Consider the following 27,138-nt stretch of genomic DNA (forward strand, 5'->3'; position numbering starts at 1 on the left):
TGCTCCTTCTCACTATTTTTCATTTTGAGATATTTACTATAGAGGAAACAATGTCTATTAATGATGTGCCTGTATACCATTCATGATTTAGAAATGAGGATTTACAGATTTAAAGCAGTGTTTTACAGGCATCTTGTACACAAAACACTATGCTAAGTCAATAGAAGACCTAGTACGTGCCATAAGTGAACATTCAGAAGAAAATCTAATGTAACAGTGCCTCGTTTGTTAGAAGGTTTGATTTTTAAAACAAATATATAGCCCTTTCCACATCATGTTCTGTTTCCAACAAAACACATGTTGTTAGGCAGTAAAGTCAGCTTCTGGTCCCCTAAACAGCCACCGCAGACATTGTAACAATAATCTATAGTAAATTTTTACAAAAACTGTAGGAGGATTCTGGAAGACAGTTTTTCAGGGGAAAAGATTAAAATCACCTACAGGCAAGCCATTTAAAAGCCAGAATACTAAAAAAACCCGACAAAAGTGAAAAATGGTTTTGGTACTAGGTTTTCATCTTCCTTTATCAGGAGACGCAGGAAAAACCCTGAGGACTTCCAGCATGTTGGACTTATTTGTAACAATAAAAGCTCTATTGTCCTGTGCTCATTCACATAGTGTTTCTTCATACAGTAGTTAGAATGCTGACCAGAAGGTCAGTCACAGTATTTCCCTGGGAAATATGAGTTTAAACTTTACCATTCAAAAACTTGTCATACGTGACATTTGTCAATAATCAAATGAAGTTTCAATGAGCCCATCAGAAACAACATTGCTAGGCTTACATTCTCCTAAACCCTATTTGAAACTATTAATTTTCAAGACTTCACTAGATCTTGATTTTGTACTTATCACCATACCTGACAAGCTGAGCTGTATGTAATAGATATGTTTGCGAGAATAATGGTAGTTTCTGTCAGCTGTTTCTAAATAACAGAGTAAAACAAAATCAGATTGAAGTTGTTTTCTGACTGGGAAAAAACCACACAACTTTTTCCAGATCCTGATTTCAACTCAGTTCTCTCATACTTATTTATGAAAGATACCCAGTGAATAATTTTACTTCCAAAATATGCTCTAAACTCTTAGACAACATTTTATTTCCTACACAATTTTAATTGCATGCCTTCTTATCCATACTCAAAACCAAAGTGAACAATTTAGCTTTCAGGTAATGAACTGTGAAAGAATAGCACAATCTTAGATTTACACTGTTATTGGAAGATGGTTACATTAAGAATGGATCTATATTTTTTTTGTGGAAAGAGTATTTATACAAAGTGATAGACTGAGCGATGAGATTAATTTCAAATGCCTTGAAGTTACAGCTTGTGGGACTGCAGACAAATCAGGTAAATGACATCAAATTAGAAACTAATCTTCAAAACATTTAAGTATGCTTGCAAGACAACATACTGGGCAGGCAATAAGCCATTTACCTCAGCAAGCTGGAATTACAAGTATATTATGCCTTGTCTTACAGCAATTATGTTGGTATACGAGTAAGAAAAAAAAATTGACTATGTTTTTAATCAAGTTTTTGATCTAAATTGAAAACATTTTCATATGTCAAAAATACCTTAGTGATTATAATTATTCCAAATGCACATTTTTTTACCATAGAAAACAAACACCAAGTCCTTTTTCAAGATTTACTAAAATGCATTGTGCCATTGTTAATTTTAAAAGCTCCTTCTGAAATTATTTTCAAGACATATGCATTATTTTGTTTTAAAAGGAAGCAAATTGCCAGAATGGCCATTTTAGGAACTTGAAGCTATGTATAAGGTTGTTCCAGGACAACATAAGCTGAAGATGGCAAAAATGAGATGGGACTGATCAGAATGTTTCCCATAACATAAAAAGCCAGAGACTGCATAACTACATCAGAAACTCAAGTATATTTTGAATTCCTATGCACCCCTAAAAGGGGAAGACATACTTTTAAGTGCCTTTTCCTGTTGATACTGAAGTACTGTACAAGAGTATGTTTCAGGGGTGGCCCATGGAAACTCCACGGTCTTTCAGTGGCTAGAACTATGCAACATGTCAACATTGCATAAAATTTTATGCACTCTAACCATTCATACTCACATGCTAAATGAAAGATCTTTCAGTATAAATGTCTCAGCTGTCATTACTTTCACATGTAATTGGAGTTCAGCTACAATATATTTTAAAGTGTTTTCCTTTTCTCAAAACTAAAGGCTGAATTGTTACAGATGGTAATTTTGGCAGATGGTTGTATATGAATCTGAGTTTATAATTAGGCCAAATCTGACTTGTGTAATTAAGGCAATGAAGACTTGGAAAATAAGAAGTGCCAGAACGGTACATGATCAGTCTGATAGCCACAGAAAACTGAAGCAAGCTGATCATTCGCACTTATAAAATACACCATCTATATGAAAATTTCTTCCTAATTGCATGAATCAGAAGATAAGCAACCTTTCATGCTCAGAGTGTAAACTAAAGTAACCATGGCCTTTTACTTACTTACGTGTATAATCCTTTCTTCTTCAGTCGAGGTTAACGAGATGGTCTGAAGCAATCTAACAGCTCCCTGCTGCTAAGAGAGAAATCTCAGCATTTCCTTCTCTGCAGCTTCCCTCCCTTTGACATTCACCTGACCTCTCAGCAAGTCAGTAAATTCATAGACAGTGAGTAGCTAGTTCAGCTCAGAGACAGAAAACTAATCCCTGAGGAATGAGTGGAGGTGGAGGAGAGATGTGCAAGGATGAGAAGACTAGGGCTACCCCTTTTGGTGGAAGTGACCTTTTGGGCTCACACTAACATATATCAAGCTGTATTTTAAGCCATATTATACCTAGTGTCAAAAACCTTTCCAGACTGGTAACTGTGTGTGAACGTTGCCTGTTTTAGTATCCTCTGACTTTCAATTGTGTTAAATATTTCTTTGCTCTTCTACCAAGAAAGGATCAGTAGTGTCCAGTAATCATTCTCTCTACTACTTCTTGCATATCCCTCAGTAGTTTCTTGCCCTCCGTTTTCAGTCCCCCTTCATAAGCACATTGTTTCCACATAATTTTTTTGCCTATTTTAGGACCACTGTTTCTGTTATATTCTTTTTTCCAATGGGAAAACCAGGACTTTTTTCCAAGATGGCTGATTATCACTGTCTTAAAAGCATTCTCCTTTTACACTTCTCTTTCTGCTCTTACTGCATCCCAGTATGTTGGTTGATTTGTTCTACTACAGGTAGAATACAGGGATCTTTCATCCATTTTTCCTGACCAAGTATTGTTACCAGAACATTTTTAAAAAGCTTATAAGTAGCTTTTATAACTAATTAAAACTGCTGTTATTAATGTATTTACAATGAGTTCAAAACATTTCTTCCAAAATGCATCCCCCTTGCTCTTCAACACAACAAACTCCACTTGCCATCATGCCATCTGTTCTCCTATCTTCTCTAAACCTTTACAAAGTTCCCCAGAATCTCTTTTAGTTTCAATTAACCTGAGTAATTTATGTAGCTTGCACATGTTGCCATCAATCTGTGAACCCTCTTACCAGACTGAACTATGTGAGGTTGCTGACAATTAGAGAACATTACCTCTTAGGTTTTTGCTGTGTTAACAAATTAATGACTTATTCCTACACTTCACTTTCCGTCTCTAAATATTTTGTCTCCTCAAACTGTTATGATAAGGGAGATCCAATACAGGGCTACTTAGGTTTTTTCTTATACTTTTTAAAATTTAATCTAAATAGGTAATTTCAATATTTTTTTCTTTATCCATCCATTTTGAAACACAAAGAGTTTTAGTAGATTGAAAGCATTTCTTTTACAGGAGCTGGGCTTTTCTATTCCTTTCATTGGAGTTCCCGCCTTCCTTCTACCAACCAATTTAAAGACAGCAAGATCTGCTGACAACACAACAATAGAGGCAAGCTGTTAAGAAAAATTCTTTTTTAAACTCTGGACATATTCATTAACTCTAAAGACAAGAATTATGAGTAAATGTGTTAAGACTTATCATATATTTAAGAAAATAGAGGAAACACCACGATCATCTATTTTTATCAAGTTATACAACGTTGCCTTTATTGTAAAATTAACCTGATCTACAATTTATATCCTGCCCTGAACTGTAGTCCTGTGCACACAAACTGTAACTCTAATATCCTGCTTGTTTGTGGGTGGGTTTAGGGGGGTGGGGGTGAGGTGGATTTTTTGTTTGTTTTTTGGGGTTTGTTTGGGATTTCTATAGCCTAACAACTACAAACTCCCTCAAAGTGTTTCTAGTACTTCAGTGTTTCCCCATAATTCCACTATGTTTCCAGGAAGAATAGGAATATTCCCATGATATATATCAACATGCAAGTGTTCTCAGCTTAAAGCAGAGACATGGGATACATCCTATGTAAATATCTAAACTTAAATCTAAAGGTCCACTTGCAGCTTTCCTTAAAAATTGCAGAAATTATGGGATAAACATACTGAAAGAAGGAATTGAGTCAGTTCATTTGTAGCTCGGTATGATGGAGATGCAGATACAACTGGGAGCAAAATAATTAGAGAAAAAAAGCTCCCTAAGTCTGCACAATTTGGAATAAATACAAATGCCTAGGTGCCTACAAAATATAATTCTAAAGATACCAGTAATGCAGTACTTTGAGTTTATTAAAGAACTGATAAAAAATGTTAGGTATCCTCACAATATCTGCAATGAAACAACAAAATGCAAAACTTCGAAAAGAACATCTATTTTACTCTAATTTTACTGATGATTTTCATGGGAGTTACTTATTAAAAAATGTGGTTGTAAATTATGTGTAATGTGTTTACACCCTATAGAGCTTCACATTTGGTCACAAGTATTCATGTGAATTAGAAAGAACCCTAGCTGTCAGTAGTGAAACTATTTTGGTATGTGTTCAACAGCATGCTTGTTACGGGTAGGCTAATACGGAAATGCATGCAAATATTGACAGAATATAATATGATTTCTTGGATTATTTTTACATCTAGTTCTCAAAATTTATACAGGATTGCTCTTCTTAAAGAAGACACATTTACGTTTCCTGGCCTATCATGATATTTCTTTGGCTTCCATAGTTAATCTCACAGAAAATATAACCCATTGAGAAGATTAGCCCAAATCTCCTCAGAGCATACACTTTTCAATGTCTGTAGTCTAAAATTCCAGTAAGACTAGTTAGGTATTTTCATAAGTGATGCAGTTGTTTCACATGTTTACTTAAGTGATACTTGTCAACTTGTACAGGAAAAAAATTCTTCCCAGTTTTTTAAGAATTGTACCATTTACTCTGAAATAAGTAATGGAGTGTGCATGTTAAGAAGAAGAATCTATCATAGTGAAAGCCAAAAAGCACGTCATAGTTTAACAATTAGCACTTTAAACAGGTACAAATTCAACAGTAACTGAAATAATGTTCTTGGATGCAAAGCAAGAGGGAACTCTTTTTGATAGAAATAAATCAGTAGGCTAAAATAAAATTAACTTCACATACATCTCAGACCATTTGTAAATGTCAACAACATTCTGTTACAATAGGAAATGACCAAAAGTACTGTAGACAGCCTGACTATTACTGGCAAATATCTAGTAAATCCCTAAAACCTATGTGTGAGAAGAGATTTTTTTTTAATCTGCTGAGGAGAAATAGAAAAAAGACAGGAAATTCACTCCAGTTGATTTTAAGAACATTTTAGTCCAGAAGTTTTGTAAAGGCCAAATGGAAACCCCAAACCAGGTATTTCTAGCTTGGTTAGGTAACAAAGCTGAGAGAGACAGGAGAAAGCAATAACAATTACTCCTAAAAGGATTTCTTTTGTTTTAAATAAGTATTTGACCCTTAAAAAAAAAAAAAAAAAAAGCAGCAAGGAATTTCTTAATGTGTTAAGAAAGTTACAGAGGAGAAGGTATTGTCACTTCTATACATGGCAGACCACTATTTCAGAGGGCTCTTCATAACTGTAAGCTTACGAGTGTCATCGTATAAATAAACAACCCATTCCACAGAACAGTGGATTCATTCTAATCCTGAGACACTGTTTTTAAAAATAAGACAAAATACAGTTAAAACAGGTTATTCAAGATTAATATTTGAGGTGGGCCTCAAAAAGGTAATGGGAAATTAAAATGGCCACTGGAAAAACTACTACCAAAAAAATGTAGAAAAAATTCAACAGAGATGAAGCTTAGATTGTGTGGCAGGCAACAGGATGGTGACAGACACACCTTCAGTACTTTGGATGCTAGAATCAGTATTTTGGATGCTAAACGTGCTGAAGTTTTATTGTCAGAGGTGAGGTTGCTGACTTAAACACACTAGTGGCCAGGAAAGGTGCACAAAGAAATGAAGGTTGTTTTCTGTATGAATGAGGAGAGGAGAGAGAACGTTGGAGGATGAACAATCATTTTTAGATGTGGGCTTGGGACGTGGTGATAGAAAATAAACAAATCCAGAAATTTTGGTCACAGACATGGGGGGAAACAAAATCCTCCCACACCCCTGGCAGAAGAAAATTGATGGGGGATTATGAACACCAACTGGCTTGAGAATGGAGCCTAATCTTAAAAAAACCCAAGATCTTCAGTGATTTTAGTAGCCTGAAAGAAGAGCTTTCACTACCCAGCGTTATGCTATTAAAGGAACAAATATTGAAGAAATTTGTCTAAACAGTTTGGAACAGACTATGATTATGGTCAGAATTTTTAAAGGACATAGATTTAGAGACTGCATGGCAAATCTAGGGCGCATTCCTTGCCAAGGATTATAATACAGAAGATCAAAGCTGCTTCAATGACAGTATTTAAACTTACAGTTTATAAATAAGGTTCGTATCTTCTTGAAAATAAAGCAATACTCATCACAACCATTTAAACTGGTGTCAAATACAGCACTGATAGTTTTTGATATTAGAATGGAAATGCAATCCACACACTACAGAACCACAGTAATTTGAAAAAGACAGCAGTTATGACTATTTGAGATATACTTTTTCCTCCTTTTTAAAATAACCACCAAAAAGCTCTGTTTATTCAGGAACATATTTTTTAATCCAAACGAAAGAGTGTGCCAAGCAGTGTTATACAAGCTTCCTAAATTCATTTAGCTGATTAATGTTCCTATTCCTGTATGCTTCAAAGTAGTAAAAGAAAAACAAATCTGAGGAAGAACTGACATTCAGATCTATATCAGCTTAAAGACGTAATGCATAATATTGTCGGCTTGCCATTTAATGCAAAAGACAAATTTTGCTGAGTTCACTTAATAACAAGCAAATGAAGGCTGGTAATTAGAGGGCTGCAAATTAGGCCTTCTTTACAATAAACCATTAGCCTGTTTAAATTTCAACCTCCCTAAATTTCTAAGCACTTCTTTTCATTTAGCAAATTATTTTGCACATAAGCAGCATATTATTAATTTAAATGTATCGTGCCTGACTCCTCACTGCCTTACCTCAGTCCATCACTTCAGTTAGACCACAAAAGTCTGCACCTTGGTATCCTACTCTCATTTTATACACAGTTATGAAAAAAATTCCTCTCTGTGTATGGAGATTTCATCAATGTGAAACAGAGGAACAAACTTCCCTACACACTTTAAGCCCTCCACATTTACAGGCACTGTTTAAAAATAACACTTAAAAATGATGAACCTTGTATATCACTATTACTCCACATTTTCAGTATGTGCTGTAGACATAGCTAAGTACATTCTCTTGTCCAGGAGCAACTCTTACAAAAAAAAAAAAGTTGCTGTATGATTTGCACAGAGTTAATTTTCTTTTCTAAACAGAAATAGTTTGTCAGGACTTGCACAACTTAGTTTTACAGTCTGACTTATATTGCCAGAATAACTTTTTTTCCAACAGTAATTAGAGGCCATGTGTTACTAAACAGACCAGAGAATCCATCCAGCAATGACATATCATATGGCAAACATAAATGGAAGACATATTGGTCTGCTGCTACCAAGCAAGAACAAGGTAGCAAGGAAGATTTTATTTTTTTTTCTCATAATTCCAAATTCAAATAAAATATATATACCTATCACATATCATCATAAAACTCCTTTCAAAAAAAATAATTGAACATTATTAAGTTCTTCCTCAAAAACCAAGGAATTAACTTTACCTTTCACTGAATTCCGAGTTTCAGAGTGAAGAACAAAAATGCACAAAGAAAAAGCTATAGATCCATTTCACAAGAAAGGTTTAAGAACATCCTGCACAGGACACAGATAAGCCTTTATTCCAAGGAGGTTCTATTGTGCTAGCCTCAGCCTTAATTCTTTCATGATAAAGCATGGTGTGAACTCACACACAGATTATGTCTCTACCTTAAAGGAAACACACACCGTTGGCACATATTTCTGTGCACGTTATTCGAGGCTGAAACTGGACATTCCCGTGGCTCAGCTGTGACCATATTACATATAGTTTTTCAAACCTCTCGGCCAGAAAGCTTGCCCACCATGCTTAGGACCTTCAGTGCATGCAAATCTGTGCACAAACATAAGCTAGCATCCAGATAAAGAATACTGGATATGCACAGCTGGTTTTGCATGGTGTGTATTCCTCTGTATGTATGACACTGATTCAGTGGGGTGAGATATTTGGATTCCTTCTCAACTTCTATTAGTTGCAAGGGAAAAAAATAATAATTAAAATAGTGTAATTCATTTAGGAGGATAAAGACTGGAAGGCTATCAGTACAAGTGATCCTGCCTACATCAAGTAGACAGATCCAGCCAAATCAAAGGCAGAATGTAGGTCCTATCACACAAGAAATAGACTGCATATACTTACTGTATCTCTAAAGCTGTATTTAGAGTGCTTCCAGAAACTCCTAAAGGTACATCTAAAGAAAAGATAGTAGAGCTAACTGGACTAAACTTATCCTTGGCCTTAACTGTCAGTGAACTGATGTCCCTGGAGCTGATGGCAGCAGAACAAATGAAAGGCAGGACATCAGCTGAAAAAGACACTGGATGCAGTTTTATTGTCACTGGAACAGTTAATATGATTACATTGAAGCCAGGTTCAGTCATGTGGGATTGGCCCTGTACACAAATAGATAGGACTGGCAGAGTGATGTTTTCAGACTCTCGTTTGTACACCTCTGAATGGAACTTCAGAGGGTGGCACAATTCACAATCTGTGAATTTGAACTTGTGGCAGGAAACACCAAGACCACCAGCACACCCCATTCTCTGACTTCCCAGCTCTGCTGCCCCAAATCAGCGAGAAGCAAGTGGAAGTGAGGGAGTACTGACATACCCAGCCTGACTCCTAGAAACTCTTCACTGGAACATTAAGAAATATCATGTGAATGGTTCTTATACAGGTGTCAAGTCACAGATGGGAGAAGAGGTAGCTCTTGAGGCTGGGCTAAATATGATCTTGCGGGTTACTCCTGAACCTGATCTTCTCTATCCAGTAGGTTTTACAGCAATGACGAAGGAAAAGAAAAATACCCAAGTATGGCAGTCCTTGCATGCTTACAAGTGCTCTTTAACAGCAGTGAAGATTTGGTGCTAGGAGGCGTCTGAAAGGTGGTTCTGCAGCTGACCTGCTTGAAAGATCCTTCCAGGAGTATTGACAACTGTCAGCTAGTGGTCAACTATTGGCCCTCCAAGGGTGAGCCTGCACTTGGCCCCCCAAGCATGAACCACCTGGTCTCACTAGTGTCACTTCAAGTGGTGATGGAATAGCTGGAAGCTCAGGACTCACCCACTTTGCAAAAGAGTGTGCTCCAAAGCATGGCTGCAAAGCAGTGAGTACCACAAGGGCCTCATTCAGGCAATACCTGCGGTGACATTTTACACCCTATGCTATTTTCGCCTTGCACCCAAACTTAGGTCTGCTCCATGCAGCAACGATAACGCAAAAATATGAGTAACATAGAAATTACCTATTCAGACTCAAAATGGTTATTGCATCCACCTAACTTGTATAATTTAAACATTGTTTAAGCAGAAACAACAGACAATCATTCACGCAGTGGTTATTAGATAACAATAGGAAATTAGACGATAATTTATTTCCTACATTACTGTGAATAAAAGTGTCCATTAATCTGAACTCCTAAACTGGCTTTTATTTAGACATACAGCAGAAATAATGTCTTCATTAGTGATTCTACTTCCATTGACCTCCAATACTATGCATGCTACCAGCTTTAATCAAATAAAATATTTAACACTATTTTTTTCTCCACTTGTAACATATTTTCATTCTCCTACTATTAAATGTCTGATGTTATATACATTTTTTCATTAACTAAAACCATCCAGCAAATAAATCTGTATTTTACATTCTCCCGACAGTCACTTATTTCAGCATCGGTAATATTTAGGAACATCAGTTTTGCAGTTTTACATATGACTCAGTATGCAATGCAAACATGGGCCAATCAACAAAAATAAAGAGGAGCACTACCCCCCTCCACTCACCTTGCGTTCATCCATCTCCTTTTTCTGCAAGTGCACGGGGGAAAATAAAACAAAGCAAAACAAAAAACAAGCGGATTCGCAGTGTGTTTAAAAGGCTGACTAACCTCAGGTTTGGCATACCAAAGACCAGGGCGAGAACAAACGCTTTCGTTTTCATCTGTCAGCTCCCACACCACTCAAATGGAATTGCGTAGGGAGATTTTTCCTGCCTTGCCTCAAATAAATGGGTGTTGTGTTTACATACTGCATACTGAGCATTGCCCACTCGAAGCCAAGGGCTGCATCTTGCCAACTCTTAACTTTCGTACAATATGGCGATTACATGAGCCAGCATACCATTAAGTCACATAACAAAACTTGGAGAATGGCACTGTCAGCTTGCAGAACTGTACCTGAACGACTGACATGCAGTGCACAAAAGGAGAAACTAGATTTCAGTGCGACGACAGAACTGGGTCAGAAGCAGACTGGGTTAGAGGCCTCAGTTTAAACTACAAAGCCAAGTGCCGCATAGTTCACAGAGATAAAGACTTACAGGAGCGCAACACAAGCAGGCAAAGGGAAAAAAAAGTAATAAAAAGATCACTAAACATGCCTCACAAACTGCTCCCCCACCCTAGAGTCTTCCAGGTCATCTGTGTTTATTCTCCATATGACACTTCATTCCAGGGTGTTCTTTCCAGCTGCAGTACTTGCAACCTGGCTTCCCCTAAGCCGAGTCAGAACCAGGGGGAAAGAGAAAGGCACCTTAGTCCATTGCTTGATGTGAATAGCACAACATCTTTTTGGCTCCAGCAAGTTCTCTTTTTCTGTCTGATGAGCAGCAGATGTATACTCATCATGAGCTCCAAATGTCTTCAAGTGCCTGGTGTTTTGTTTTTAGGTTTTTGGGTTTTGGTTTTTTGGGGGTTTTTTGGGGGTTGGTTTTTTTTGTTTGTTGTGTTTTTTGGTTTTTTTTTGGTTTTTTTTTTTTGAGAATAAGCAAGAAAGATTGGAGATCAGAGCTCACAATTTCCCCTAAAATAATGACTCTGCAAGCTCGCACCAAGGTATAAGATATGCTTTGCATTTCTGAATTAGCCTTCTGATATGAGACTGGAATGGGCAATTCTGTACTAATGCTTTTTCCAGGTACTGTTCCATAATAATTTCTACAAAGGCTCCACTTCAGTGACACAAACATACTATGATAGGACAACCTGAGAAGGTTATTTAACTACCAGTAATAGTGTGCACGCTCAGAGGTGAAAAGCTGAGCTGAGATCCAAGACTCTCCTGATACTGAGGTTTCTAAAAGGTTGTGCATCTCACCCACTGCTGAAGATCAAGTGCCTGAACCAACTATCTGTGATACCTTAACAGCAGCCTTGTCAGCTAACCCCATGGGTGACCCCTCCTTGCAGCATATTTCTTAGTAACTTAATCCTGTTTAGATTGTCTTCAAACAAAGAACAAGCAAATCAGAAATCTGCTACATTTTTGCAAGATTGTATCACACTAGTACTGCTCATCCTGTTATTTAAAATGTAAAAGTCTGTCCAGATATCAGTGATATTTTGTTGCAATATCATCATGCAAAATCACAGAAACTCTCTTCTGATAACAGTTTTAATTACTAAGTATATAAGCCTGCAAATCTTCTCACACAAGTAATCCTTCGATGAGATTAATTTATGGAAATAGTCCCATTGAAAAAGGATTTGTATGACTGGACCTAAATGCTTAATCACATTTTAAAAAGCATTATTACTTAGAATAAAAAAATACCCAGGAGCTGTTGGTAAATTTAAAACAGGGGGTTAGATACTTATCAAACTCTGTAGTTTCAGAAACAATCCTTTTAGGATTAACACTGTTGGGCAACATGCTTCTACAGTTCTTGTAGTTTCTCAGGTTACGACAGATTTAAATAAACTGACCAACCTGCTCACTTTGAGTCTAGCGTTTAGCATGACTCTTCTCTTTCAGCACTGCCGCTGCACTGACGTATGACTCAGCTACTCCTTCAGCTGCACTAGTTATGTATTATCCCTGTGTAACATTACCTCAAACATCAAAATCCCCGATTTATTTTAAGCACTATCCAGGTATTACCAAGTGTTTTCAAGGCTCAGTGATATAGTCATTCTCACTTTCTGTACTATGTCTATAGTAGAGTATTTTATTGTAAGAAACGTTAACTTCTTTCCTGGATTCCCATTCCTTTTCTTTTTCACTATGTCAGTTACCAGTCTAGACAATGGCAAAAGTAGCCACAGGAGAGCATATAGATTAAAATTTACTTTAGTGCATGGAGCACCCCAATGTGCTTAAATCCTCCTTCTTGCATTCGCTTTACTTGCTCTCTCTTTGCACAAGGGTCTTCATGGTTTCAGTGGAAAAATCTTTCTTGAAGTATCTGCTTCTCTCTGATGCCCTCAAAATGATTAATGGTTTGGGATCACATTTGTTTGCTAATTCTTAAAATATATGAAACAATGCTTTGGAGAGCTAGGAGTCTGTCACTGCCTCCAAGAAGCAGGAAGCACAAATGCCTGAAGGCTGACAGATGCTTCACCACCATGACAAGAAGTTGTTCCACAGGCTACAGCTCATGAGCCCCTGAGTCAAGCCATATGGTCCTGAATGCCAAGACTGCCTGTCTTTCCCAGTTTATTGGGAGAGAGGGATTGTTCTGCTTTGCTCTGAATTTGTGAAAGTACTCTGCTGGTTTTAGAAGTTTACAGTTCATATGAAACAAAACACTTGACCGCTTGCACCCATAAATCCTCATTTGTTTGCTGAACATTTTTTGCTTCTCTGAAGAAACAGCCTTATATGTATGCTTCCATGAGCCAGAATAACATCTTGTGACTTTATTGCTATCCACTCCAGTATAAAATTAAAGCATATAACTAAAGCACACATAAATACGGCTCTTACACTGTAAGAGACCCTTCCCAACTCATAACCTATTCAGCATATTTGACCAAGTTTTGTCTATAAGGTCTGAAACAACAGCTTTGAGGTGCAAGGCATCTTCAATCATCTAAAGGGAGTCACAGCAATGGACAGATGCTGTTAGAATTCAGAACTGATAGTTAATATCTCACTGTACTTCAGCATCACAAAAATTAAGTCTCCAAGTTTTAACTTCTTAAGCATGGATACATTCTCCAGTGCTTTGGCCAGCCAAGAGTCAAATATTTCAGAAAGAGAGTATTTCTAATTCCTGTTATCTCCTGTAAAACTATGTAACTGCCCAAAAGACTTCAGTAAGGTCTTTCCCTTTTAAAAAATATATTTTGTGCTGCTCCAATGAGTGTAGGCTGAAGTGTCTTCAGGCTACTGGTGTGTGGGTGACCCGGCAACCACCAAGGAACAGACGAAGGCAAAAAGTATCTTGCTTCTAACCAAGGGGCGGAGGGGCAGGCAAAGCCCCCGCGCGGGGCCAGCGCTGCGCGCCTCCCGGCGCTGCTGTCGCAAAGCCCGGCCTCGGCGCTGCGCGGCCCGGCCCCCTCGGCGCCCGGCCAGGACGGGGGGCACCGGCACCTGGCAAAGGCAAGCCTTAAACTTCCTCTCTTTAAAGTTTCCCTGAGCTGCTTCTCGTTACAAGACGATTTTCCTACGTTTCTGTCCCCATCCCTCCTTTCAAAAAAATGCACAGCACAACGACCGCAATCTTTACAGAACTTGGAGCAATAACGGCAGGGACCCCCGCAACGGTACCGAGCGGCTTTGCAGGGCGAGGTGAGGGAGGGCGAGGGGCGGAATGCCGGGGATGACCCGCAACACCCGCCCGGCGCCGCACGCCGGAGCGGCTTGAATGGAGCCACTGAGCGCGGCAGCCGCGGCACTGCTGCCCCCGATCGTTTCACGTTTTCGCACTCAGCTCGCCGGTGTAACGCAGGCAACTGATTTACTATGGCGATTTTCCCAAGTGCCTTCCGAGATCTCCCACGGCTCAGCCTCCCATCCGTCCGCTCGCTGCAACTTTTCCACGGGCTGCGGTCGCCGAGGGCGAGACCGGGCGGTGATTTTTTTGCCCCCACCCCCCATCTCCCGCTTCTCCGAACGGCTCATCAAGGGCAGCGGTTCCCATTCCCGGCGCCCCTCACCTCTGGGGCATCCCCACGGGCGCGCGCTCCCCGCCCGGCGGCGGCCCCGACCCGCGCACTCCGCTCCAGCAGCCCCCTGCCAGCAGCGGACCCTCCGCCGGGGAGCAGCGATCCAGCCCTGACCGGCAGGTAGGTCGGGACGCCCGCCGCCCCCGCCGCCCGGCCTCACTCACTTGTGCCTTCTTCATAAGGAACGGCAGCGCTGCAGTCCAGCCCAGCCGGCGGTGTGCAAACCCCCTTCAGCGGAACTGTAGCTCCAGCATAATGCAGCAACGGATAGTCCACGCATTGGGGTTGCCCACGGCGAGCCCCGCGCTGCCTCCTCTTCCACCGCCGCCCTGCGCGCCCCGCTGCGCCTCTCTCCCCACGGCGTGAACGCCCGCACGAACTGGAGCCGCAGCCGCCGTCCGGCCAGGTCTTTTATATCTCCGATCTGCCTCCAGCAGCGGCGGCGGCAGCCCAGGCAAGACACGCCTTTCCCCTCCCTCCCGCCCTCCTGGAGGACCGGGAGCCCTGGCAGACCCGCAGGGAGGGGGAAACCCGAGTTAACTTCGGGGAAGTTGGAGGCTGGAACAAGCCGAGCCTGCCCCTCGCCAGCGCAGGAGGGAACCGCTCCTGTCGCGGGGCCGGCGGCGCCCCGGGCGCTGCCTGCCTCGGGGGGAGCGGCGGGCTGGGATGCGGGGGGAATGCGGGGCGCCAGGGGCCGGCCCCGGGGGGCTGGGGGCAGAGGGCTCCTCCCTCCCGGTGCCCAGGGGCTCGGCCGCGACCGAGAGAGGCGAGCCCGGCCCGCCGGGGCGCGGCGGGGCGGGGGTCTCCGGCCTCCTCCGCGGTGAGCTCTGGCCGGTCGGCACACGCCTCCCGCCGCCACGGCAGCCAAGGTCGGTCGGGCAGCCGGTGCTGCGCCAGGCCCTTGGGTTGTGTCCCCCCACCCACGCCGGTGAGAAGTGGGGGGCCGGGGCGCCGCCTGGGCCCGCGGCGGGGAAGGCAGCGGGCTCGGCGCTCTGGCAGCGCGCCCAGCCGGTGCCCGGTATTTTCAGCGCAGCACCTAGCAGCGGCGGCGGCGGGCACGCCCGGCAGGCAGCTCCGGCATTGCCGTTTCCATTGCAGCGCTGCCTTTCCATAATCGGCGATTGTATTTCAGCCAGAGCTTGAAAACTGTCTTTACCTGCTGAAGCCACAGAAAAGTTGTTGAGCAGTGCCTCCTAATGCTTCTGCAAAGGTGATCCTGCAGGTTTTCACTTTTAACACGCTACTACCTTTTGCATCCTGTGTAAACACCGTGTTTAGTCTTGGGCGCGGAAAAACGATGCTTGATTTTTACTGCTTGGAGTCCTCCTGGCAAATCCACCCCAGCCATAGTGACAGCATTTGAGTCCTCTTCAATGAAGACAGCTGTCAGGTTATTACAGACTGAATCTTGGAGTGTGCATTAAATGGAAAGAAAAGCTGTTTATGGAACTAGCATTTCCCAAGACAGCAATCTTTGATGAAAATTAAAAAGCACGTTACCATGGAATGAAGAAAGAATAGTCTGTCCTTGTCAACGGTCATTTCCTAAGGGATATTAGATATGCTGGGAGTACACAGTAAGATACTTCATTAGAAAAGTTTGTGTGGTTTTAACCTAGAATTAATGGTAACTTTTCAAAAGGCTAGATTTTTACCAAAGTAAAGGTGAGCTGTTCAGGTACAGAAAGATTTTGAACAGATCCCCAACTCCACTTTACATTTGGGTTTCAGTGTGGGGCAGATAAACATATAATCTCTTTGTGCCTCTGCATCCAGTCCAGAAAAATGGGTTGATAATTTTCTTTTGCAGCATGACATAGCTGATGAATTCCTTGCAGTATTTTTGCATTTCTTGATTATTACAATGCTGAATTACCTTGGAGTTCTTGTGTTACTCTCTGAGCTTTGTCAGACTGTTTTACAAGCATATAGTCATAGTCTTTTCCTCTAACAGGTTATGATTCGAGCAATAGACAAGCAGTGAAAGGGAGGAAGTCTGTAACAACAAAAAAATCCAAGGACCGCACTTACTGAAAAGATAGTTTGTGTATCACCTAGCGGTGATTAACCAAAGCTGCTTCTACAGTCTACCCATTTAGCAAACAGGGCCAGGAAATTAAAATGTTATGGCATATTTCCTCCTTAGAACAGATGATAGGTTTAGTCTCCTGGGGAGAGGCCCAGGAAAGTGTGAAAGAGCAGTCTGTCATAGCAGTTACTTACCTTATGGAAAACACTTCTGGTCTTCCTTTGCCTTAAGCTCTGTCACAGTCCACCATTAGACGTGACAGGAAAGATTTAGTGGATGCCCTGTGTCCAGTTACCTTACTGATAGTTGTGCGGAAAGGATAAGACTCTTGGGCCTAATTAAGTTTCTTTACCACGCTGGCACTGTGAACCTTTTCTGCCTATCCCTGATCTGAGTTCTTGAACCTGCCCTTGTGTTTAAGCTAGCCCAGCTGTAGGGGAATAATGCCCTTTCCATCTCTTCCTTTACACTGGCATTTTGCACGTGTAGTGCTGCTGACGTTGACCTCACTATGGTTTAGGAAGTCTTTTCTATGAAATTCAGTTTAAAACTCTTTAATAACCTGTGTCCATAACCTGTAAGAAAGCATGTTTTTATTAGTCTTGCCCATTTCTAGCATAGTACCACCTTCTGATTTACCAGATGAGAACTGGTTAGCCATGGACCGTTAGAGCATTGAGTGATAGGTTTCCAAAGCACAACTTCAAACCACATTCAGTCTTTTATGGCCTACCTCATTTGCATTTGTAAATGCTTGAGGGTGAACATAGGCTCCTGTCATAGTTCTGTGAAAACCTGTTTCTTCACAGGGAAGCTATGGAAAATAGTGTTGGTCATCCCAGCTGTTCACAGGATTTGGTTCGACCCACTCAGCAGGATTGTCCTTCACACGGAGTACTGTTCTGCATATATGGAAATAGCAACCATTGAAGCATAAATTATATCTTTCCAGTCTAGTGGGAACGGAAGAGTCTCACCATCTTCTGCAGGTGAAAAATGGCTGTTAATTACTGTTTATTCTGGAATTTTATGGAATATCTGCTGTGCTTTCTATAGCTCCAGCTGTGAGGAGAATGACCCCACTCAGCAATGTCGACATCTTGGCTGCTGGCTGGAACAGCTGGGATTTGGGAATATGCAGAATGAGATTCAGCCTCAACCACTGAGGTTCCTGGGTTAAAAAGTGCTCTGCACCAGCTTGGAAAATTTTAAAATTTCTCCTATGAAAGCCTCTAAGCTGTGAAGGCAAGCACTGGTGTGTACATATTAGAAAGATAACACACTCATTCCACCTCATTTCTTACAGACTCTGAGCATGCGGAGGCCTTTGCTGGCACAGAGGCCCAGTCTGTGGCATTCGCTTAGTTAACTCCTCTCCCCCTGATCTTTCTAAGGACACAGAGTAATAGGTGCAAGGTTTCTTAACCTACTCCAGGCACACAGAAATAAAAGAGTTAAAATTATGATATATAGAGCCAAGAAACTCAAAAGGTGCCCTCAAGCTTCTTTAGGTTTTATTTACAAAAGTACTTGATCATAGAGGAATCAATTCGCTGAAAAAAAAACCCAAACAACCTTGCATGCTTGCAAGTTCTACAGAAAATTGTACTAATTACTTTGATATTGAGAAAGTACATTGAGATAACTTACCTCCTTAAAAGGCCTTCCCTGTCTTCGATACCACAAAATGTACTAGGTGTTATTCTGTGATTGAGAATTCATATATTCTAATCTTGGAGCACAACCACAACTGAGTATTAATTCTTTAATATTGGATCAAAGTACATATTTTGAATTTCTAATTGAGCCTTCTTATGCTTAACTGTTACTAAAGTGACTGTTGGTTTCTTTTAAGCGCCAGGCATCCTTTGTGCTTTATACAAATGACAAGGAGAACATTTGTGGTTATTCAATATTACTAATCAGCAAGTAAATGAATGACTCAATCAAGACTTAGGCCCACAAGGACACCTACACTACTGTGGAGCCACTTTTATTTCATAAGAACACAGGATTCAGGTGCAGTTTTTTCATTCACAGAGTCTGGCTCTAAGGATTAATTGCAAAAAGTAGTTTCTGTGTAACTGATTCTCCGTAATATGTTAGCACAGACTGAGATTTTAGGGATAATGTTGTTATGTGGGAAAATCACTAACTGGCCAGTTCATTTGGCAGACTGATTGGCAGATCAGCTGGGGGTAATGCAATGTTCTGGATGAACAGAGATATCTCCAAATTAAAGAAAAATCAATCAAATTGAAGTTCAATTATTTATTGAAATGGCAACATAAGTAGCTCAGTAACTCATTATGATGCTCCCTTTAAAAACTGTGCACTCCAAAAGCCATCGAGATACAGGAAAAAGAAACAAGCAGTGCAGCATAGAGTAAGGTGGCTTCAGACTACTGAAAATCTGTTCAAGAAGTGCCAGTAAAGGAGACTAGAGTTATAATGTTGTGTGTGGAATCCATTTGCCCAGAAGGAGCTATGGAGGCAAGCAAGTAGACAAAGCTAGAGTGTGGCCTTTGTTTTCACGGAAGCAAAGTGAGCTTTGTTCACCTGACTGTCATCCTGGTCCAAAATATGGATGGAGAGAAGGAATGACAGATTTTTTACTGAAAGCCTAAAATATCTTCTATTAGTGTCTTTCCTGGTTTACTTTGCAGTAAAATGACAATTTTATTTCCATTGGGATTTTACAGCAGGATAATTAACATGCAAAAGATACTGTTTTACTAAGAAAAGTTTTTGGCAAGGAAGACAAGCCCAAAATAGGAAGTTGAACTGATGATGTTGAAACTTGATCAGAGCCTGTAGAAGATAGTTACAGCTGCTAAAAAGTAAATGTGCATTTCTTGACTTACATGAAAGCTTCTTTCTACTATTCTTTCAATATAATACGGTTTTAAAGATACCTAAAATGAGCATCTGAAGATCTCACTGTCATGAGGGAATTCTCAGCTAGAAAAAACTGGTACATGGAAAACATAATTTGGGAAGCACTGGTGCTGCTGGAGTTCTGTCTTGGCAATCCCCCTTTGGCTTCTGGTGACCCTCTCGATGTTAACAGACATTAATAGAAATGTGAGGCTCCTTGAAACTCTGTAATGTTTTGCAGCCACTAAGATTCTAAGATCAGAGGACAGAAGCGATTCAAAGATTGTTTTTTGGTCATAACTCACTTTTTTTTCATGTGTGCTGAGGGGTCTGATTCATCTCGGATTGTACTCAAAACCACTACGTCTGCTTTGCAGGAATTGCTTACATGTGTGATCTTCAACTTGGTTGTCCAGATCAGGGAGACCTGCTGGAGTGCACTGTGATTACTCTGATGGCATGCCTCTGTTTCCTTCTATGGTGAGGGAGGTTGTAGGGATAAATTGTGGTCATCCAACTCTGGTCTTGGCATACAGTTAGAAAGAGACCAGAGTATATATTGGGATGGACAATTTGGCTGTTCTCCAAGCCCTGAGTTTCCATGTTACCATGCTGTGGTAGTTGCTAGTGGTTATGTTCAGCAGTGTTCAACATGGTTAAATTTACCAGAGTCCAAACAACACTTGGTCCTGCTTCTGAAGTGATGGAATACCCAGCCCACGAGGACAATTTCCCCCTATTTGCAGAGGTTTCTTCACTGGGTTTGGTTGGAGGGTTGGAGAGCAGCGCTCAACGCTCTGTTCAGCAGATGCAATTAGTAGTCCTAACTCTGAAGAATACTCTTTTCCTGAAGTCCACCAGTCACCTACTATGAAGTGATGCCTGACATGCTGGATGAGAAAAGGGCAGTCATTTAGCCTACTTGTTTTCTTCAAGATCCTGTAGTTGGTATGACTTCTAGGGATGAAATTCTATCCCCACATTTATACCAGGGGATATTTCAGTATTCACAGGCTTCCAGTCATGAAGTAACAGGGAGATTTTTCATTACTTCTTAAACAGGAATACCAGAGGCACTGGCATGACTACTCAAAAGTACTAGAGCTCATGCTTCCAAGGAGCACATTCACAGACAGTGTAAAATGCACTGCCTACAGCATTACAAGGTATTATAGTTACTGTATTAAATAATCATTATTTCCCCAACATTCATACGATTTTTTATTTTCCTCACTTGTCCAGTTTTCCACTTTGGGAGAAAAAGCAGATAATTATACACTACAGTCACCAAGCCAGGCAGCTTTGAAGGTAGGCAGATTCAAGCTGATCTTGAGCAACTACAGTACAACTAGATGTTTATTACGGGACAAAGCAACGACCAGTTATTATGTCTAAAATTATTTTTTTTGCCTGTCATGAGATCAGTTTCTGTAGACTAATGTATTAACTATAGAAGCTCACAACCCTCCATGTTATCTTGCTTGTACAATTCTATTTCCAAAGAACATAACAGCTTATGATTTTTACCATATTTAAATAGCTTCTTCTTATGTTCATATTTTGATTCCAGTAATTTAGAGTTGATAAATGTATAAGAAATAAATATTTCTGTTCCCAGATTTGTTGTCTCTCGATTTGCATCAGTCTATGTCATTCTAATCACAGTAATTACAACCCTAGGGAGTTTCATGATAAAACAGGTTCATCTGAAAACAAAATGCTGTGTAAGTAGGACTGGATATAAATATTCACTGTTTACACTGTGATTTTTTTTTTTTAATAGTGCATTTAATCTGAAGAAAGGGAGAGGTACAGTATCAGGTACGGTGACTTCAGAATCATATTATGTCATCATTTTTCACTTTGTTTGACGTCTGATTGCATTAGGAGTGTAGAAAGGACTAAAACATAGATAGGAGTAAAAGGACTTCCTCAGCTGAGCACCCTGCCATCAACAGAAACTATCATTCAATCCTTCTGAAGGTTTCTTTATTTCCAGCATAAACTGAGTTAAGTTTCTTACTCCTGCTCTTCTGTGAGAATCTAATTTTTGAATTTGACTCCTTCATAGCTGGAAACCTTCTTTTAATTTGAAGCTTAATATATTCATTGTTAATTTATACAGTTTTGTTCCTGGGCCGAAGTTATCCATTACCATAAATAGCTCTTTCCCTTTTGCTTTTTGATCCTCCTGCCTAACCTGCTGGCAATATGTACACTAATAAAAAAAACAAGAGATGAAGGAAGAGCTCAAGTACTAGCATACAATGGTCTCTGGAGTTTCAGTTTTAGCACTTGGTTTGGCATGGTTTTGGTCTAGGCAACTGGTGTTCTCCAGGCCTGAGCTCAGCCAGAGGAAGAGTACGAGCCAGGACCTGCTTCCAGCAGGCAATCACCCCCTGTGCTGGGGAAGGAAGAGAGTTTTGCTGCGTGGATATAAACCATCCTCTGCCCTTACCCAGGGGCAAGAAAATGGGTCCAGGCCTAAAGCTGTGGTTTGAATTGCCTTTTTTAATGCACACACTAAAAATAGGATTTGAAAATTATACTGGGGGGGGGGATGGGGTGTGTGGTGTTAATAAAACAGGTGTTCAGGAAATACCCAACCACAGCACCTGCGCAGTAAAAGTCAACATTAATTCTGGAATTTCCTCCCTTTGGAGGTTTGGAAATTCAATCAAAGCATTCTATTAATATTAAAAAAAGGTAGAATGCAGAAATTACCTCAAGCTGAAGTATTCTTTCCTTGACTAGAAGGTCCATTGCACTTGGAATTCACCAAGGGAGTGAGATCTCATTATGCTAACAAGAGGCCATGGTGCAGTGAGAAATTCTGTTCTTGTTAGCCCGATGTATTAGTGCAGAGAAACACTCAGCCAAAGCTTTTAAACTGCTGAAAAGGGGAGGATGGGGAGACCAGGCAGTGAGTCCAGACCTTTTGCAGGAGACCGTGGATTTGCTTTAGATACCACTTTAAAGATAAAGAGAGAGGAAAGGTAGAAAGTTATTTTTCCCTATTGAAAAGGACTTGGTGTAACTGGGGTTTTTTCAATGCAGCTGTAGAGAGAGGCCCCGTTCAGAACAGGAGTCCTGGTTAGAATGATAACAAATGTTTGAAAATAGATTTGTGTGATAGCTTAAATTCCCCAACTGACTCTTCAGTTTACTTTGCTGTGCATTTACTTGCATAAGACAATGCAGGATTAAACTATTTTGCTTTGATTTTCAATTTCATTAAAATGGCAGTACTAATCCATGTACAAGCCCTGAGCTCTGACAGGATAGATAATCAAGGAACATGAAGATTTGATTTCCCCCTGCCTCCCAGCTTTGGAAGTAATCCAAAACAGAGCGCTGTGGCACATACATAAGCCCAAGTCATTCATCAGACCAGTTTCATGTGGGTTAACCACTACATTGCTCTTCGACCAGACATGAGAAAAGTGCCACCTGTACGGTGAAAGGATGATGTATTTTCCTGTTCTTTTTTCTCAAGGTTTTGTAAACAGTGGTGATTTTCATTTCATATATTCAATCTATTGTCATTCACTAACTTTAAAGAGTAGTTATAAAAAGGAAATGTAGTTCAGTCTGTTTTAATTTATGAAATAATATGAATTCAAAGTATTGTTTTTAGAAGTACAGATTTATGTGACAACTCTTTTCCTAGTCTTATTTACATTTTCTCAAGTTATTCCTCAGTTATTTTATTGCTATGAATTTCGCAATCTAACTATACATCTTGTAAAATATAAATACTTTTTTATTTTAAGCAAACTGCCTTTCAATATGATTTAGTTAACTTGTGTTCTTTAATTATTGTAGAATTTACAAAAGAGTACTTAGCATACTTTTTGGTGCTTCATTATTTATTACATATCTAACACATGTTTGCTTGTCTTTTCTCTAGGCTAATAATTTAACATTTTTAGTGCCTTTTTATAGGAAAATCTTAAGACTTAGATAAATTCTACTTCCTACCTTTTATCATAGCTCACCCTGTTAAAAAGAGATTGAAATAAGGTGTTTGTTCTGATGGACAGGAGATGAGCTTATGTAGTGATGTGGCTAGCACACTTCAGGCTGGTACTGGAAATGATGTGGTTAAATCTGATGGGATCCAGCTGCTAAAAATTACCATCAGCAGATTCTGCTGTGTCTAATGGCAGCCTTTCCCCAGAAGCTTTGCTTTCTGTGCTTAGATAGCCCTTCCTCCTCCCTTCTTAGAGTGAGTCTTAGCCATCTCTCCTTCCCTGTACATTTGTTTGTCTGTGCAGGAGAAGTAGGGGTGTATCCTTGCCAACTTCTTGCCTCCTGGCCCTGATGTTAGTTGCTGTTGCCCTGGCAGTGTGTGATCCTGGAGCTCTAATAGCTGTATGCTGCCACTAGTGTCAAATAGACAGCTTCAAGCTGGCTGCTTCATCTTCTCCAATACATTAACTTTCTCAACACATTCATTTTCTTTCTAAAATGAAATAGTAAATCCTGTTCTAAAAGGCAGAAATCACAAATGTGGAAAACAGTGGTTTTCTTTAGTGTTTGAAATAATGCTTCTTCAGTGAAAAGAAGCTTTGCAAATGAAATAAAGCAAGATCAGCTGTGCTTTTTAATATTCCAGAGACACTTGTACCTGTGGAAAAGGTAGATATGGTAGTTGGTCCACAATACACCCTGCACAATAGAGAAGTGTCAAGGCACAAGACCCTTCTCAAGTTCTCACCTGTAATAATGGATGAAGAATTCTGTTAACCCTGGTTTAAGAAAAGATTATTAATTTCTAACACCAGGAAAGAAGGATTATTTTGGAGGGTGGAGTCTATTTCGTGGAAAAGGATAAAAAGGTCTTGGTTTGCTTGGGCTGGTAGGCATAAGGCTGAGATGTACTTTTTGGTGGATGTCAAGGAAATAAAGAGATAAGGCAGGAACAATAAGTTAGTAATATTCACACAAGGATGTGTAGATATAAACCGGCCAATAGCCACCTTAACCTGGAAAAGAGCAAACCACATGTGACTGAAGGAGAAGGGGGAAGTACATGCATGGAGTTTAGTCAGTGTATGAAGGGGATAATGCATTGTGCTTGTAGGAGAGAATAGCAAGTAGTAAGAGATGAAGACCAAGGCCATATTTTGCTGTCCTGTCAGAAGGGGGATAGTAATCCTAACTGTCTGGTGAATGGTAATACATCAAATTCTTTAATCTCTGGTTTTCCCAACAAATGAATGTCCAAGTATGCCCCTACAGACAGGTATGTAGTGCCTGTCTCCGATGATGAGAAACATTTCCCTCTCAAGAATTGTCACCGATGTCCTTTATAATATCCTGTTTGTTCTTTCAGCCATAGAACCACCTGACATAATTTTTGTGTGGGATATAGTGGGTGATACAAAGGAGATAAGGACAAAAAGAGTTTTCCCTAGCCTGCACAAGGTAGTGGCACATCTCTTCATTACAGTAAGGGTGTTGCAAGTAGATGCTGTAAGTTCTTCATAAGTCATGTGTTACCATGCTGTGAATCAGGGAAAAGACCTCATTACATAGGAAGGGTAAGCTACAGATGGAATATGTTATGTTGGAAGGAATTGGGAATATCTTAAACCTGTCTTTTTACAAAACAATAATTCCAACAAGGAGTGATCTGTCAAAACATGTATGAATGTGTTCATACATTTATAATAAGAGAGACTGATCCTTGGCTGATGCTGTGATGTAAGCTAGATTCTCAGCACTTGAAAACCCTTCTCTCTATGCTTTCCTTTTATCTAGGGGAAATATGACGTGTCAGACTTTGGACATTTCAGACATGTTCAGATATCCTCAGGCAGGCCTGCCTATCTCAGTGCCCTGAAAGGGTGGAAGGGTACTAGAAACAGAACTAAGAATGGTCTTGGAAACAGATCCTACATCTAACCCGGAGGTGGGGACGGGGAATGTTATGGGACAAATTTTACAAAATGTGCACTAACTCTTGGCCAAAACATGGGATTAAAAAGGACTGCACACAATTTTAAGAAATCTGTTTTCACAATTGCCAGTTTCCCTGAGGTAAGTGGAGTAGTGATAAAAGGCTGCAAAACTGAATGGGTTAAAGCAAAATATACTCCTCTTATTGAAAAATTCCTTTAGCCAACTGAAGTTCTTATTTCAAGCAGTTCAGGCTCCATATTGGATTTTCATGTATGGTAAACCAGTGGAAAAATCCTTCGTATTCTTCATCTTTTCCCATTTGCTTTTTAAGAGAAATCTAAATGTACAGAGAGATAATATTAATATTCTATTCACTGTATGTATGTCTGTGTATTTATTTTTAATTGCTATTTTTGTGTGCAACAATAATAGATTAGGTCTTTGGCCAGCTATTCCAACGATTTCATTTTACTCAGTGGAAATATTCTTGATTTATATACATAGTCACATGATCAGAATTTGACCTTCTGTTTAGTTTTTTGTTATGCTTTACGTACAATAACAATATAATGAACTTGTGCCATTTCAATGGCTGTGCTGACATTAACAAATGGCCCTGGAACACAGCAAAGATTCCTCAGCAAGATAAGATACTATAAATTTAGCTACTAGAGCACTGCAAGTGACAACGCTGAGGTTTGATTTTTAAACAGAACAGTTGCATTAATCCAATCTCCATTGAATGCACAAAGGAAGAATTCATGGTAATTAGGAAGAGACAAATGGCAGCATTCACTTCTGGAATTCTGGGCCCACGTAAGCATCCAGTAACCACTTTAGGTCTTTAGGTTTCTTACTTGACCGAAAAGGAATCGTACACAAGGGGAACTTGCATACTGGAAGGAGGCTCCGCTCTGTCTCCAGACATACAGAACATCTACAGGATGAGTGGAAACAGGTTTATCATAATTATACAGGGAGCTGGAAACAGCCTCATTGCCTAATATGTTCCATTTTCATTTTGCATTTTTTTTAATCTGTTAAATGTTCTAATACCTCGTCAAAGGCTGCTACAAATCAACAATTTAGCCTAGAAAAACATGTTTTCCTTTGTGTTATGAAACTCTGAGTTTGTCTAAATTAGAAGCTGAAAAAAAGTGCAGTTTCTGTTCTGGGATTTGTATTCCCCAGAAAAACTATCAATCTGCTAAAATACTAGCTGAATGTGAACAATCTGAGAGTGAACCTGTTCTGCTCTGTAGATGTACATGCAGAACTGCAAATGCCCTAAAGCTTTGCAAGCCATGACAGTGGAAGTGGAAGGTGAAGGAGAAAGATAGATATAATGTCTCTGCTTTCTAGACTCAGCAAAGCACAAGCTTCTACTGATGCAAAAGAAATGGAAACAGGACAGACTTGGCTTTCTGGAACACTGGTGGTGATGGCAGCTTATTTTCTGCTGTGGAATAAAAGCTGGCCTTAGCTGCTAGCCATTCAAAGGAATTTGGCAGCTCAAGCTCATTTCTGCTTCTATACTGAAGAATTTTTAGGGATTTTCCTTGGACATGTTACTTAATTTGCAAATCAGAAAAATCCCTACCCCCTCCCCCTTTTTCAAAAGACATAGGAAATCCTCTACAGAAAGTGTGTTAGACCATATTGTATAAATGTTCCAGAATTTAATAAATGATACATATACTGTGTCTATTAAAAGCACACTTACATGTATTTGATGAACTAATTAAACTGAATGTCCAATTATATGTC

At 40.1% G+C, this 27,138-nt stretch overlaps 1 protein-coding gene across 1 annotated transcript in view; it reads right to left on the reverse strand.

The window, feature by feature from the left end:
- KITLG (KIT ligand) overlaps positions 1-15,080 on the reverse strand; it is a 57,402-nt gene extending 42,322 nt beyond the window's left edge. The window contains exon 1 of the mRNA XM_040596505.1: positions 14,723-15,080. Coding sequence (XP_040452439.1) covers positions 14,723-14,737 — 15 coding nt within the window. The 5' untranslated portion in view covers positions 14,738-15,080. The remainder of the gene's footprint in view (positions 1-14,722) is intronic.
- Positions 15,081-27,138: the final 12,058 nt, after the last annotated feature.

Source organism: Falco naumanni, chromosome 5, assembly GCF_017639655.2.
Source record: "Falco naumanni isolate bFalNau1 chromosome 5, bFalNau1.pat, whole genome shotgun sequence".
Classification (NCBI taxonomy): Eukaryota; Metazoa; Chordata; class Aves; order Falconiformes; family Falconidae; genus Falco; species Falco naumanni.